This window comes from Ranitomeya variabilis, chromosome 6 (genome assembly GCF_051348905.1).
Source record: "Ranitomeya variabilis isolate aRanVar5 chromosome 6, aRanVar5.hap1, whole genome shotgun sequence".
Classification (NCBI taxonomy): domain Eukaryota; kingdom Metazoa; phylum Chordata; class Amphibia; order Anura; family Dendrobatidae; genus Ranitomeya; species Ranitomeya variabilis.
The window spans coordinates 7,163,104-7,177,194 of NC_135237.1; the positions used below are offsets into that span (position 1 = coordinate 7,163,104).

The 14,091-nt window shown below is 41.8% G+C and overlaps 1 protein-coding gene across 1 annotated transcript in view; it reads left to right on the forward strand.

Moving 5' to 3' along the window:
* Nucleotides 1-14,091, forward strand: part of OBSCN (obscurin, cytoskeletal calmodulin and titin-interacting RhoGEF) — an 860,705-nt gene that overhangs the window by 348,655 nt on the left and 497,959 nt on the right. The window contains exons 57-58 of the mRNA XM_077269354.1: nt 4,959-5,225; nt 10,382-10,654. Of these exons, the coding sequence (XP_077125469.1) occupies nt 4,959-5,225; nt 10,382-10,654 (540 nt within the window). The remainder of the gene's footprint in view (nt 1-4,958; nt 5,226-10,381; nt 10,655-14,091) is intronic.

Genomic DNA, 14,091 nt, shown 5'->3' on the forward strand with positions numbered 1-14,091 from the left:
CTGCTCCTATGTACAAGAATATAATTACTATAATACTGCCCCCTATATACAAGAATATAACTACTATAATACTGCTCCTATGTACAAGAATATAACTACTATAATACTGCCCCTATGTACAAGAATATAACTACTATAATACTGCTCCTATATACAAGAATATAACTACTATAATACTGCTCCTATATACAAGAATATAACTACTATAATATTGCTCCTATGTACAAGAATATAACTACTATAATACTGCCCCTATGTACAAGAATATAACTACTATAATACTGCTCCTATGTACAAGAATATAATTACTATAATACTGCCCCCTATATACAAGAATATAACTACTATAATACTGCCCCTATGTACAAGAATATAACTACTATAATACTGCTCCTATGTACAAGAATATAACTACTATAATACTGCCCCCTATGTACAAGAATATAACTACTATAATACTGCTCCTATGTACAAGAATATAACTACTATAATACTGCCCCTATGTACAAGAATATAACTGCTATAATACTGCTCCTATGTACAAGAATATAACTGCTATAATACTGCCCCTATATACAAGAATATAACTGCTATAATACTGCCCCTATGTACAAGAATATAACTGCTATAATACTGCTCCTATGTACAAGAATATAACTACTATAATACTGCTCCTATGTACAAGAATATAACTACTATAATACTGCTCCTATGTACAAGAATATAACTACTATAATACTGCCCCTATGTACAGGAATATAACTACTATAATACTGCTCCTATGTACAAGAATATAATTACTATAATACTGCCCCCTATATACAAGAATATAACTACTATAATACTGCCCCTATGTACAAGAATATAACTGCTATAATACTGCTCCTATGTACAGGAATATAACTACTATAATACTGCCCCTATGTACACGAATATAACTACTATAATACTGCTCCTATGTACAAGAATATAATTACTATAATACTGCCCCCTATATACAAGAATATAACTACTATAATACTGCTCCTATGTACAAGAATATAACTACTATAATACTGCCCCTATGTACAAGAATATAACTACTATAATACTGCTCCTATATACAAGAATATAACTACTATAATACTGCTCATATATACAAGAATATAACTACTATAATATTGCTCCTATGTACAAGAATATAACTACTATAATACTGCCCCTATGTACAGGAATATAACTACTATAATACTGCTCCTATGTACAAGAATATAATTACTATAATACTGCCCCCTATATACAAGAATATAACTACTATAATACTGCCCCTATGTACAAGAATATAACTACTATAATACTGCTCCTATGTACAAGAATATAACTACTATAATACTGCCCCCTATGTACAAGAATATAACTACTATAATACTGCTCCTATGTACAAGAATATAACTACTATAATACTGCCCCTATGTACAAGAATATAACTGCTATAATACTGCCCCTATGTACAAGAATATAACTACTATAATACTGCTCCTATGTACAAGAATATAACTACTATAATACTGCCCCTATGTACAAGAATATAACTACTATAATACTGCTCCTATGTACAAGAATATAATTACTATAATACTGCCCCCTATATACAAGAATATAACTACTATAATACTGCCCCTATGTACAAGAATATAACTACTATAATACTGCTCCTATATACAAGAATATAACTACTATAATACTGCTCCTATATACAAGAATATAACTACTATAATATTGCTCCTATGTACAAGAATATAACTACTATAATACTGCCCCTATGTACAAGAATATAACTACTATAATACTGCTCCTATGTACAAGAATATAATTACTATAATACTGCCCCCTATATACAAGAATATAACTACTATAATACTGCCCCTATGTACAAGAATATAACTACTATAATACTGCTCCTATGTACAAGAATATAACTACTATAATACTGCCCCCTATGTACAAGAATATAACTACTATAATACTGCTCCTATGTACAAGAATATAACTACTACAATACTGCCCCTATGTACAAGAATATAACTGCTATAATACTGCTCCTATGTACAAGAATATAACTGCTATAATACTGCCCCTATATACAAGAATATAACTACTATAATACTGCCCCTATGTACAAGAATATAACTGCTATAATACTGCTCCTATGTACAAGAATATAACTACTATAATACTGCTCCTATGTACAAGAATATAACTGCTATAATACTGCTCCTATGTACAAGAATATAACTACTATAATACTGCTCCTATGTACAAGAATATAACTACTATAATACTGCCCCTATGTACAGGAATATAACTACTATAATACTGCTCCTATGTACAAGAATATAATTACTATAATACTGCCCCCTATATACAAGAATATAACTACTATAATACTGCCCCTATGTACAAGAATATAACTGCTATAATACTGCTCCTATGTACAGGAATATAACTACTATAATACTGCCCCTATGTACAAGAATATAACTACTATAATACTGCTCCTATGTACAAGAATATAATTACTATAATACTGCCCCCTATATACAAGAATATAACTACTATAATACTGCTCCTATGTACAAGAATATAACTACTATAATACTGCCCCTATGTACAAGAATATAACTACTATAATACTGCTCCTATATACAAGAATATAACTACTATAATACTGCTCCTATATACAAGAATATAACTACTATAATATTGCTCCTATGTACAAGAATATAACTACTATAATACTGCCCCTATGTACAAGAATATAACTACTATAATACTGCTCCTATGTACAAGAATATAATTACTATAATACTGCCCCCTATATACAAGAATATAACTACTATAATACTGCCCCTATGTACAAGAATATAACTACTATAATACTGCTCCTATGTACAAGAATATAACTACTATAATACTGCCCCCTATGTACAAGAATATAACTACTATAATACTGCTCCTATGTACAAGAATATAACTACTATAATACTGCCCCTATGTACAAGAATATAACTGCTATAATACTGCTCCTATGTACAAGAATATAACTGCTATAATACTGCCCCTATATACAAGAATATAACTACTATAATACTGCCCCTATGTACAAGAATATAACTGCTATAATACTGCTCCTATGTACAAGAATATAACTACTATAATACTGCTCCTATGTACAAGAATATAACTGCTATAATACTGCTCCTATGTACAAGAATATAACTACTATAATACTGCTCCTATGTACAAGAATATAACTACTATAATACTGCTCCTATGTACAAGAATATAACTACTATAATACTGCTCCTATGTACAAGAATATAACTACTATAATACTGCTCCTATGTACAAGAATATAACTACTATAATGCTGCCCCTATGTACAAGAATATAACTACTATAATACTGCCCCTATGTAAAAGAATATAACTACTATAATACTGCTCCTATGTACAAGAATATAACTACTATAATACTGCCCCTATGTAAAAGAATATAACTACTATAATACTGCCCCTATGTAAAAGAATATAACTACTATAATACTGCCCCTATGTACAAGAATATAACTACTATAATACTGCCCCTATGTACAAGAATATAACTACTATAATACTGCCCCTATGTACAAGAATATAACTACTATAATACTGCTCCTATGTACAAGAATGTAACTACTATAATACTGCTCCTATATACAAGAATATAACTACTATAATACTGCCCCTATGTACAAGAATATAACTACTATAATACTGTCCCTATGTACAAGAATATAAGTACTATAATACTGCTCCCATGTACAAGAATATAACTACTATAATACTGCCCCTATGTACAAGAATATAACTACTATAATACTGCCCCTATGTACAAGAATATAACTACTATAATACTGCTCCTATGTACAAGAATGTAACTACTATAATACTGCTCCTATATACAAGAATATAACTACTATAATACTGCTCCCATGTACAAGAATATAACTACTATAATACTGCTCCTATGTACAAGAATATAACTACTATAATACTGCTCCCATGTACAAGAATATAACTACTATAATACTGCCCCTATGTACAAGAATATAACTACTATAATACTACTCCTATGTACAAGAATATAACTACTATAATACTGCCCCTATGTACAAGAATATAACTACTATAATACTGACCCTATGTACAAGAATATAACTACTATAATACTGCCCCTATGTACAAGAATATAACTACTATAATACTGACCCTATGTACAAGAATATAACTACTATAATACTGCTCCTATGTACAAGAATATAACTACTATAATACTGCCCCTATGTACAAGAATATAACTACTATAATACTGCCCCCTATGTACAAGAATATAACTACTATAATACTGCTCCTATGTACAAGAATATAACTACTATAATACTGCCCCTATGTACAAGAATATAACTACTATAATACTGCTCCTGTGTACAAGTATATAACTACTATAATACTGCTCCTATGTACAAGAATATAACTACTATAATACTGCTCCTATGTACAAGAATATAACTGCTATAATACTGTTCCTATGACAGTCCCGATCAGAGTTACCTTGACGTGGTGGGATGGCTTTTGTGCTATTTTTTTTTTAATCAAAAAACAGTATTACTAAAAACTCTGTGTTATTTAAATGCACTTTTGCTTTTTTACTTAGTTATATCAGGGTTTTTGCTTACTTTTTTTCTCTTGTAGGTTTTAATGTTTTGTGGCCAATGTGAACATGCGTTTAACATCTGCATGTGTACCAACTCAAGTTAAGCTAAATTTTTGTGTTTTTTTTCCTTGGGAATCGTTGCCTGTTCTCGTGGTGGCCATGTCTTGGTGTGTCCGCTGTCGTCAGTCCGCTGTACCTCCGGGTCTGTCTTTTCTGTGTTTCAGCCCTCCCTGTCGCGTTCACACATGAGCTGCAGAACATGGAGCCGGAGGAGGGGAGGACGGCCGTTTTACACTGTGAGGTGTCCCGGGAAGGAGCCCCCGTGGAGTGGAGGAAGGGGGCCCTGGTCCTACAGTCTGGGGATAAGTATGAGATGAGACAGGATGGCCGCGCTGTTGAATTAGTGATCCACAATGTGGCCCTGGAGGACTGTGGCCCCTACACCTGCAGCTCGGGATCGGCTCAGACCACGGCTTCCGTGTTTGTACAAGGTAACAGCCTCTGTGTTGGGTGACCTCACTGTCTCCTAGGAGGTGAGGACGAGGACTTCTCTGCCCCGTGGATGTGGCAGCCGTGTCATAGTGACATCACGGCCAGGGGATGATGTCACCGCGGCTGAAGGTCAGGTGGTCCCATCCATATGTCTGGGGCGAGTAACGTGACGGTGGCCACGTGTGTCCTGTCTGGAGATCTCGAATTATGTCCACATTTGTTATGCTTCTGCTTTATACTGCATCTTCTCTCTTATTTGTCCTCAAGGAGAACCAGGGCCATCACTGCTTAACATTTATGTTTTTATCTGCTTTTTCCTGCTTCCGTCTTGTGTTGAGGTAAGGGCAGAAGAGTCACCACTGTCCTATATCCATCTATACATTGTGTGATCTGCTTTATACCGCAGCTTCTCTCTCCTGGGCAGCTCCAGCTGGATGGAGGGGGCCACGTTTTTTCTCCTGTTGTGATTTGCTTTTCATGTGTGTAATCCCAATAGATTTCTAGTCACATAAGTGAGCGGGGTTTTTTGACAAGGGGCAGGTGTCTCTGGGTCCTGTCATCCAGTCCTGAGATCGTTGATGGGAACCATGGGACTGGACTTGGTGGTGACACGTGGAGCAGTTTATCGGGTTGTCCACTGTAACGTGACACGGGCCGGTACCTGTGGGCGACCCGGCTCGTTATATGAAGGTTATTGGTCCTGGCTGGGTGTGTGGACTTGTGCTGTGGGGGCGCCACGCCCGTCCAGGCCTCATGTAGCCGATGTTGCTGGTTTGCCAGGATCGGGTGTTGGACCCTACAATGAGGGAGACCACCATACTAGAGATAGTGGGTATACGGTTCCTTCACAACTCGGAGCATTTTCCACACCATTTCCTCCTCTTCTCCATTGTTCTCCGTCTTCACCTTTCCTCTTCACTCTCTACTTTTCTTCTGTTTCTTTCTTCTGTTTCTCATTACTTCACCACAGCCCAGCTGGACACTATGGTCCTGTGTAGCGAGAGTCTTGTACTCGCCCGCGGTTCTGTGTCTTCTCTCCCCTTAGGATGCCGGTATGGCCAGTACTTATCTTCTCCTACGCTGACTCTCGGGAACTCCTGCCCGGGACTTTTCACTTGTCTCACGTTCTAAGTCCTGTTTAGGCACATAACCTTCAAGAGCTATGAACTCTGGGCCTTTATGCGAGGCGTCCTCTCGGTGGCACTGTTCACATTGGACCTTGGGTCCTCGTTCTACGCACTGCTGGCCTTATCTGCCTCACTACCAGGAAATTGTCACTTTCCCTTCATTTATCCCATCCAACTCTGGGCTAATCCCAAACATCAACTCTCACTATCCCTATCCCTATTGTCAAACCACACACTTTATTAATACTACTATCATCTTTAAGGCACAGGTCACATTATACATCACATACCATTAGTCAAAGGGAAACATGCAGCATGTCCATGGCCGCCCTCCTGCCCATAACCTGTAACCATCAGTTGGAGTGGACACCCGGACACTCTCCTGTTACCAGGGAAGATGCCGAATCATTTCACTGCACATTACTCAGATTACTGAGCGTTTCTTTACGTCCTCTGTTAGGACCCTGAAACTTACGACCATTAGTGTCCATGTTCCTGTTTTCCTAAGCCGGCACCAGTCCATTGGGTTAATTTAACAGTACTGAACACGGGCCCTCAAGCCATCGATACAGTCCATCAGTCAGGGTAGCCCTTTTCACTGCGGGCACAGTCCATTTGTTCCCCATCAGTCTGTAAGAAGGGAACACAGTGGTTTTAAGCTCCATTCCTGTTCATGAGACCGGTACACAGGTAATGGTGAGTCCTTGGCTGAGGGTGTAGGACCCCCCAGAAGCTGTAGAACTTCCTTTAATCCTGCAAGAAAATGCACAACAAGTGTGACAGACAAAACTAGGGGAAGTAAACACAATTAGGCTCTCCATGTCCATCAACAAGGCGAGTCCTGGACATGTGGGTCATAGACCGGCAACGGGCCAAACATGGCCTCGTTCAGCTTCCGACTCCATTTCTTATTTATCTCTGGGAAGTCCTTTCCCCCTCCTCTCCTGGAGAGCTTGAAGACGATCCCCCTCTTCCTCCTGCACCGCCTTCTCCTGGTGCCTGTCCTGCGCACACCTCAGACTCTATTTCATATGGAAATTAGCGAATGCCCAGGCATGACATGAATGACTACTGACCCGTGGACTTGTGAAGGTAGTTTCCAGTATTCTGTCATTGGAACTCCAGGCTGAGTAGCCTCCAAGGACCTCTTCCAGTCTCTCTCCATTCTCCAAAATGGCTCAGCAAAGCCCCTGCCCTCATGAACCACACAGACCGCATACCACCCATGGCGACCATCCATCTTCCGGAATTTGACCTGTATGCTCTTCGTGAGGTCATGTAGCCTTCATGGCAGGTGTTCTGTCTTTAGCCTTCACCTCTCCACAAAGACATTATGATTAGTCTCTCCACAAAGACATTATGATTAGTCCTGAACTCGTGAATGAACCCATGCCTCGGCGGGGGGTAATAGGTAACATCTTCACCTCCTAATGATGGAAAGTCAGGGGATCCACCTGCAGGTTTCTAGCCTGAGCACTGGCCTGTCTCTTATCCAGGCCCCTCCGGTCACTGACTGGCTGACGGACTCTTAGGAAATCCTGTTGTGTAGGCCACGTCCTACCTTCAGGCCCTATCTGACTGGTGGACCACCTTGTTCCGGACTCCTGCCACAAGCTCTTGCTTCTTCCACAGGGAAGCTAACCAGCTGCGGGCCACCAGCACTTCCGTCTAGCCCTTGGGGTGAACAGTAGCACTTTTATTTTCATCCCTTCACCGCACTGTTTCTCCAATTTCCAACCCGCAAGTTGCGCCATTTCTTCCCCCTCTTCCCCACTAGCTGCCCTTACAAAGTTCATGCTCCGTGCCATCTTGGACCACGTGAAGATCACCAGCCTCTACCTCTGTGTAGCTCAAGTCTTACCCGCATCACTTTTCCCTTCTAGCTGCGAGACTTGAACCTGCCCACTGCGCCAAGTGAATTTTCAGTCCATGTCTTATTCTACAGCATTGACACAATGTTGTTATACTACAGTCATTGTGATACATGGTATCTGAGCCTTTGTATCCACGTGGAATTGTGGCTGCTTTACATGTCCTGTAATTTATAATTACTGATGGAAGCAAAACATTATGGGGCTTTCAGCCTCCAATCAAATGCCTGTTTTTCATTTTTTTGCATTTGCTGGATCCTGATTGGTTGCTTCTTTTATGAATGTGTCTGCTTGATGGGGCCTGTAGGGTGGGGCTGTAGGATGGGGCTGTAGGGTGAAGCTGTAGGGTGGGGCTGTAGGATGGGGCTGTAGGGTGGAGCTGTAGGGTGGAGCTGTAGGATGGGGCTGTACGTTGGGGCTGTAGGGTGGAGCTGTAGGATGGGGCTGTAGGGTGGGGCTGTAGGATGGGGCTGTAGGGTGGGCCTGTAGGGTGGAGCTGTAGGATGGGGCTGTAGGCTGGGCCTGTAGGGTGGAGCTGTAGGGTGGAGCTGTAGGATGGGACTGTACGTTGGGGCTGTAGGGTGGAGCTGTAGGATGGGGCTGTAGGGTGGGGCTGTAGGGTGGAGCTGTAGGATGGGGCTGTAGGGTGGGCCTGTAGGGTGGAGCTGTAGGATGGGGCTGTAGGCTGGGCCTGTAGGGTGGAGCTGTAGGGTGGAGCTGTAGGATGGGGCTGTAGGGTGGAGCTGTAGGGTGGAGCTGTAGGATGGGGCTGTAGGATGGGGCTGTACGATGGGGCTTGTAGGGTGGGCCTGTAGGATGATGCTGTAGGGTGGAGCTGTAGGATGGGGCTGTAGGATGGGACTGTAGGATGGAGCTGTAGATTGGGGCTGTAGGTTGGGGCTGTAGGGTGGAGCTGTAGGGTGGAGCTGTAGGTTGGGGCTGTAGGTTGGGGCTGTAGGGTGGAGCTGTAGGGTGGGCCTGTAGGATGGAGCTGTAGGATGGGGCTGTAGGATGGAGCTGTAGGATTGAGCTGTAAGATTGGCCAGTAGGATGGAGCTGTAAGATTGGCCAGTAGGATGGGTCTGTGGGATGTAGCTGTTTTATGGGGCTGTAGGATGGGCCTGTAGGATGGGGCTGTAGAATGAGGGTGTAGGATGGGTCTGTAGGGTGGGCTTGTAGGATGGAACTGTAGGATGGGGATGTAGGATGGGCCTCTAGGATGGGATTGTAGGATGGGGTTGTAGGATGGGGCTTGTAGGATCAAGCTGTTCTATGGGGCTGTAGGATGGGGCTGTAGGGTGAGGCTGTAGGATGGGGCTGTAGGATGGGGCTGTAGGATGGGGCTGTAGGATGGGGCTGTAGGATGGGGTTGTAGGATGGAGTTGTAGGATGGGGCTTGTAGGATGGGGCTTGTAGGATCAAGCTGTTCTATGGGTCTGTAGGATGAGGGTGTAAGATGGGGCTGTAGGATGGAGCTGTAGAATGGGGCTGTAGGGTGGGGCTGTAGGATAGCGCTTGTAGGATGGGGCTGTAGGATGGGGCTGTAGGATGGGGCTGTAGGATGGGGTTGTAGGATGGGGTTGTAGGATGGGGTTGTAGGATGGGGCTTGTAGGATCAAGCTGTTCTATGGGGCTGTAGGATGAGGGTGTAGGATGGGGCTGTAGGATGGGCCTGTAGGATGAGGGTGTATGATGGGGCTGTAGGATGCAGCTATAGGATGAGGGTGTAGGATGGGGCTGTAACATGCGGCTGTAGGATGAGGGTGTATGATGGGGCAGTAGGATGGAGCTGTAGAATGGGGCTGTAGGATAGGGCTTGTAGGATGGGGTTGTAGGATGAGGGTGTAGGATGGGGCTGTAGAATGGGGCTGTAGGGTGGGGCTGTAGGATGAAGGTGTAGGATGGGGCTGTAACATGCGGCTTTAGGATGAGGGTGTATGATGGGGCTGTAGGATGAAGCTGTAGAATGGGCCGGGTCTGTAGTTGTCTGTCCAATCAGTTATGAGTGTTTCTACAGTGGTCTATATTTTGTCAACCTCTTAGTTCTTTGTCTCCTCTGCTGATTCTGGTAGGACTTGGCTGTAACTATCTTCTTCCTCCTGTCTACATTTGATGACACTGTCTCTTTTTTCTTCTTTGGTCCGGGGACCCTCACAGAGAGTAACATAGAGATAGTGATGGGTTTAAAGAACACAGATGTCTTTGCGGGGGAGACGGCCACATTTTCCTGTGAGCTGTCTGGCCCGGATGTGCGGAACGTGCAGTGGTGGCTCGACGGTTCTCCGCTGCAGAACAGCCCCGTGATCGAGATCTCAGTGCACAGAGGCAGAGTCCACACCCTAACCCTAAAAAACCTGGGGACCAATGACTCTGGCGTAGTCACCTTTAAAGCCGGCTCCCTCGTGTCTACCGCTAAACTTTTAATCAAAGGTATTTAAAAGGACTAACAAGACTAAGAGTGGCTTACTTACCTCTAGTGTTCTCCCTCGCTAGACTTCAGGGACTCCCAGACCATCATAGAGCTTCAGCCTTGGGAGGAACGGGCCGCAGTGATGCTGACACTTGTCATTAATGAATATAAAGGCTAGGGCCCTTCTGCACAATGTATGGGCCCCTGTCAGCCGTCAGGTCCCTGTTGTGAATAAGCCTTGTGTGAGGCCCAATCTTTGTGTCTCCAGATCATGTCCCACCATTGGTGCATTACTATTCACCAGTCATGGGCACCAAACTTCAGTGCTAACAATCTGGTAGACTGCGGTGGGCACTATTATTGTTGAGGTGACAGAGGGGCATCCTCATGATGTAGATTCTGGCGATGGTGAACACTGAAATCTAATGGAGTAGAACATCCGCCACTAATCTGCCATCTTCTGCTTTCTCCCCATAAAGCACCATAAAGAGGATCGGTTTTGGACGTCTGCGCTACCTGCACCTGCCAGTTGCCACTTATAGTTGAGCGGGGCAGACATGCTGAGGTCCATCTCCAAAACATACAAAAATATGTTCGCATTACAGGTTAAAAAGTCCAAAAGTTATCTAAAATTAAACTGCAATTTTTTTTAATTAAAAAGTTATTTTTTAAACCTGTCATCATAGGATTCACCCCTCAGCCTGTAGGAATCCTCATGGGAAGGCAGGTGCTTTGTATTGTGCTACTGCAGCCTTACCACTGTCTTGCAATAAATGTTTTTGGCATTTTTTGAAGAAAATTGAATATTAAAAAGAAAATAAAAGGCCCTTTACAAGTGAAGATTTTATTATCCAACATCCTAGATCTAATGTAATCATCTGATTGTCGTACCTTGTGGGTCTGTCAGAGTTCATCAATGAGATTGAAGCAGAAATTGGTCTTTGATTTCTAAAGTTATTTTCATTGTAATGAAGCACTTTTTTAGTTTTTCAAAATATATGAAAATATCTTGAAAGAGAATTGGATGTGGATGAAGGGAAAGATTTTCTAAGCCATTGAGTCACTGAATTAAAGATCAGTTCAGTTTTGCCCCATTCCTCTCCACATCTTTTGTGTGATATGTATTCCTCCATCCCATCCTGTTTTTGGTTGGAGTCTCCCAGGTATCTATGACCTCTGTAATTGTCTCGCTCTTATTGTTGGTTCTTGGTCTTCTTCCTGTCTTGTATTTTGAGTCTTTCTGATATCTATGATCCTGTGGTCATCGCCGTCTTGTTGTTGGTCTTCTTCCTGTCTTGTATTTTGAGTCTTTCTGATATCTATGATCCTGTGGTCATCGCCGTCTTGTTGTTGGTCATTTTCCTCCTGTCTTTTGTTTTGGTCTTCCTGATATCTATGATCCTGTGGTCATCTCCATCTTGTTGTTAGTCATCCTTCTCCTGTCTTGTATTTTGGTCTTTCTGATATCAATGATCCTGTGGTCATCTCCATCTTGTTGTTGGTCATTTTCCTCCTGTCTTCTGTTTTGGTCCTCCTGATATCTATGATCCTGTGGTCATCTCCATCTTGTTGTTAGTCATCCTCCTCCTGTCTTGTGTTTTGGTCTTTCTGATATCTATGATCCTGTGGTCATCTCCTTCTTGTTGTTAGTCATCCTCCTTTCTTGTGTTTTGGTCTTTCTGATATCTATGATTCTGTGGTCATCTCCATCTTGTTGGTCATTTTCCTCCTGTCTTTTGTTTTGGTCTTCCTGATATCTATGATCCTGTGGTCATCTCCATCTTGTTTTTGGTCATTTTCCTCCTGTCTTTTGTTTTGGTCTTCCTGGTATCTATGATCCTGTGGTCATCTCAATCTTGTTGTTGGTCATTTTCCTCCAGTCTTTTGTTTTGGTCTTCCTGATATCTATGATCCTGTGGTCATCTCCATCTTGTTGTTGGTCATCCTCCTCCTTTCTTGTGTTTTGGTCTTTCTGATATCTATGATTCTGTGGTCATCTCCATCTTGTTGGTCATTTTCCTCCTGTCTTCTGTTTTGGTCTTCCTAATATCTATGATCCTGTGGTCATCTCCATCTTGTTGTTAGTCATCCTTCTCCTGTCTTGTGTTTTGGTCTTTCTGATATCTATGATTCTGTGGTCATCTCCATCTTGTTTTTGGTAATTTTCCTCTTGTCTACTGTTTTGGTCTTCCTGGTATCTATGATTCTGTGGTCATCTCCATCTTGTTTTTGGTCATTTTCCTCTTGTCTACTGTTTTGGTCTTCCTGGTATCTATGATCCTGTGGTTATCTCCATCTTGTTGTTGGTCATTTTCCTCTTGTCTTGTGTTTTGGTCTTTCTGATATCTATGATCCTGTGGTCATCTCCATCTTGTTGTTGGTCATTTTCTTACTGTCTTTTGTTTTGGTCTTCCTGATATCTATGATCCTGTGGTCATCTCCATCTTGTTTTTGGTCATTTTCCTCTTGTCTACTGTTTTGGTCTTCCTGGTATCTATGATCCTGTGGTCATCTCCATCTTGTTGTTGGTCATTTTCTTCCTGTCTTTTGTTTTGGTCTTCCTAATATCTATGATCATGTGGTCATCTCCATCTTGTTGTTGGTCATTTTCTTCCTGTCTTTTGTTTTGGTCTTCCTGATATCTATGATCATGTGGTCATCTCCATCTTGTTGTTGGTCATTTTCCTCCTGTCTTTTGTTTTGGTCTTCCTGGTATCTATGATCATGTGGTCATCTCCATCTTGTTGTTGGTCATTTTCCTCCTGTCTTTTGTTTTGGTCTTCCTGATATCTATGATTCTGTGGTCATCTCCATCTTGTTTTTGGTCATTTTCCTCTTGTCTACTGTTTTGGTCTTCCTGGTATCTATGATCCTGTGGTCATCTCCATCTTGTTGTTGGTCATTTTCTTCCCGTCTTTTGTTTTGGTCTTCCTAATATCTATGATCATGTGGTCATCTCCATCTTGTTGTTGGTCATTTTCTTCCAGTCTTTTGTTTTGGTCTTCCTGATATCTATGATCATGTGGTCATATCCATCTTGTTGTTGGTCATTTTCCTCCTGTCTTTTGTTTTGGTCTTCCTGGTATCTATGATCCTGTGGTTATCTCCATCTTGTTGTTGGTCATTTTCCTCTTGTCTTGTGTTTTGGTCTTCCTGATATCTGTGATCCTGTGGTCATCTCCTTCTTGTTGTAGTCATCCTTCTCCTGTCTTGTGTTTTGGTCTTTCTGATATCTATGATCCTGTGGTTACCTCCATCTTGTTGTTGGTCATTTTCCTCTTGTCTTGTGTTTTGGTCATCCTGATATCTATGATCCTGTGGTCTCCATCTTCTTCTTGTTTATCCCTCTCCGTTCTTTTGGTTTTGGTCTTCCTGTTGGTTGTGATCTCTGCCATCATAATGAACATTGTCCTTGTCCTTTTTTCCTACATCTCTTTCTCCGTTGAGCTGAGTCTTC